Source organism: Phaethon aethereus, assembly GCF_964289735.1.
Source record: "Phaethon aethereus genome assembly, chromosome: 10".
NCBI classification, from domain to species: Eukaryota; Metazoa; Chordata; class Aves; order Phaethontiformes; family Phaethontidae; genus Phaethon; species Phaethon aethereus.
Window position 1 is genome coordinate 1,721,195 of NC_138586.1, and position 3,138 is coordinate 1,724,332.

The 3,138-nt window shown below is 48.4% G+C and overlaps 1 protein-coding gene across 1 annotated transcript; it reads right to left on the reverse strand.

Annotated features, from left to right (window-relative positions):
• Positions 1 to 542: 542 nt before the first annotated feature.
• LOC309408353 (protein shisa-1-like) lies at positions 543 to 2,124 on the reverse strand (the record flags this gene model as incomplete). Its single annotated transcript, XM_082004164.1, has 2 exons — positions 543 to 1,031; positions 1,861 to 2,124. 2 exons carry the CDS (start codon positions 2,122 to 2,124, stop codon positions 543 to 545), a joined length of 753 nt encoding a protein of 250 aa, XP_081860290.1.
• Positions 2,125 to 3,138: the final 1,014 nt, after the last annotated feature.

The window sequence follows — 3,138 nt, forward strand, 5'->3', positions numbered from 1 at the left end:
TAGCAGCACCAGTTAACTGATAGTTCATCAGGAGCAGGTGAGTCACAGGCAGTGTTTCACCATCTTGCATCAGTTTACTTGTAGAAGTGTGTAGATTAAGTACAGTCTTCTCGTGCTTTACAGGCTGTCAAGTGTCCACCATTAATAACTCCACTAAGGCACCTCCCTGTCCTAAGTTGCTGAGAAGTGACACAGCTACAGAAACTGAAACCAAGTTCTCCGACTTGTCCCCTAGAGCATGGTATGGCAGCTTGAAAGGACCAGGGAAGTGTGAAACTCATTTCTACAGTTTCAGTCATTCCTTGGACAGGTATACAGGCCTCAGAATCTTGCCTTTTTCAATAGCATTAAAATAATACAAGTTAAAAAACCCAAGAACATAAAAGAAGTTCTAAAATGTCACCTTCAGAGCTATGAAAAGCCAAAATTGACTCACTCCCTAATAGCGTCAAACATTTTAAAGTCCTCATTTCAGTTCCAAAGAACTTTTTATAATAGTGAAGTAGCATCCGGTTCAGGCTGTATGCTGATGTGTCATCTTCTCAGACATGAACTCCTGAGTACATCATTTGGTCAGCCTGTGTTACTCCAAGAGGCGATGCGTTAGCACTGTGTCCATAAATTGTTCTTTTAAGGAAAGGTGCTGGAGCCATTATTGCGGTATGATCAGTTGGTATTCTGTGGTTAGCTTGTGAAGGGTGCAAGAGTTGCCCACTGGTAGGTGGGGGACTTAAGAACCGAGTATCTTCAGCCAACCCAATAATAGGAAGGGATGGAGCTAGAGTCATGCAGATATTGCTGGTCTGAGGACCACTACCCAGTGAGCTTCTGGTGGCAGAACTGGAACTGGAGAGGCGAGAAGGAAGATCAGGTTCTAGTAGCCAAGTCTGGCCAGGTGCAAGTCCACTTTGCTGCCCCTCATCCTGGGATTTTATGCATTTGCAGCAGCAAATTCCAACACAGGCACCGCCAACAACAAACGCCACAAATACAGATCCAACAAGAAGGAACGGCAGGTACACGGGCACTGAGAATGGAAGAGGGACATTAGCCGACTATTCATTCATGGGGTGTTCTAGGTTATATTCCGTTCATCATTCCTCAAGGCATGCATGCACGAGGGAGCAGGCCAGAGTAGTTCTACTCCCAACTATTCTTTTGCTGCAGCAAGACAATTAGAAACTGGCAATTGCTACGGCAGGCTGATTTGAAACTGCCTCAAGTAGAGAGGGTCGGACCACTCAGGCCTATAGCATCTGCTACCAATATCCGTGCAAGAGCTGTTCCAGTACTCCGACATCACAGTGACTGTTCACTTGGGCACGATTAAGTAGAAATTCAGACTTGTAACTGAGTTTTACAGTTTTACAGTTAGTACCTAAGCTGCTACCTTCTTGCCCGTGGAATCTGAGTTTGAGGGCTACAAGCATTTTTACAAGACAGAACTTAAATACATTACTTAGAGCCATCCACATGCTGTAGTGGAACATGTTAGCAACACACATTCCACCAGAGATACAAACATCAGAGGCGTTACCGGATTACCTTGTTAGTAGCTTAGAGGCTTTTCGAAGAGTAGGACTGACAGAAGAGTCTTTTGAGCGAAGCCCCAAGTTACTCCCTCTGCCCAGTGAAAGGAACAGAGTGGCACTAGCCCATGCAGCCACCAAAACAAGAACCGTGCCAGGGCTCCACACCCTTCTGCTGCAGTGGTTACAGCTTGGAGCTCTGAAGGGCTGAGAAACGCAGGAAAGATCTGGCCGACACCATCAAGGCAAGGTTGCTACAGGGGATGCAAAGGAGAGAGCAGATGTGATATGCCCCGCCATCTGCTCGAGGCACCGGAAGCTTACCTGGCACCGGAGGCCTGGGGCTGGGCTGCTGATGGTCCCCAGGGCACCGGCCCTGGTCCAGACGGGCCTCTCTGGAGGAGCAGCAGTAGCGCAAGCTGCAGGTCCCACAGCACAGAGTGGCCTCCGGGCCATCGTAGCGCTCGGGGCACTGGAAGCCGCGGTGCCAGCGCTGCCCGCTGCCAGCCCCGCCATGGCAGTACTCCCCTGCCTGCCCCGGGGTGCGTCGCAGGGCCAGCAGCAGCACCAGGGCACAGAGAACCCCCCTTGCCATGGTGGGCCACGCAGGGTGTCTCACCTCTAGCCACTTGGCCCACTCTGCCCTTTTTTTACCCCCCTTTCTTTTTTTAAAGGCAAGGCACACACCTCCCTAGGCAGCTGTAGAGTGCAGAGCTCCTAGACCACCAGCTACCCCCCAAGACACTGCCTAAGCTCCTGTTCCAGGAGGTTTTATCTCTTGGCCTGTGACCTGCCTCTAATCCCCTCTCTTTAGAGCAACAAAGAAGGACCCACTAACTGAAAACCATTTGCAGCTACTCCAGCTCCACCTTCCTCATTTCCCTCCTTCATTCCTGCAAGGAGCAGTCAGGGGCTCCTGCTGGAGACGGCACATCTCTCACTCATGGAGAGGCATTTCGACTAGCAGGGCACCGTTAGTGAGGCCAAGGAGTGCGGGATACAGAAAGGCCAGGGTTGTCCTGGTACCAAAGCTTCATTCCTTCAGGGGCTTGTCAGTAGCTGAAGTGTCAGAGGTGAGAGGCTGGGGACTGAGCTGGGGACAACGCACCATGACAAGCGAGAAATAAAATTTCCAGAGCAGAAAGAAAATACAGAAGAAACAGCTTCTAGTGGGCTCTAAAGTGTAATTGGTACAAACTGATATGAATGTAACTTTTACCTTGTTTAACATGGATAATCAATTACATAACTACAAAGAAGATTTTAATCTGAAAATGTAGGAAAAAATAATTTTGAAAGCTCTACATTGGTCTAATTTCTGTCTCCATGGTTGAAAACTGAGAGGCTGAAAATCTGCAAGCGTCTTTTCCACTTCTGCTTTCCCTAGCACACAGTGCAATCCATGAATTAAAAGCATGTTTCCGGGGACAAAATGCCTACTTTAAGATCTCTAGAAGTTTCACCGACGCAGGAAAATCCTGCAGTGTTACAAAGACCCCATAGTAGGACAGGAGTGGTAGTGACCTCTTCATCTTTGAACTAAAAATAAAACCAGACCGTTTGTGGTCTTTTTCAGTCCCTTTACAACTCTAACTGCTTGCTGTATTAA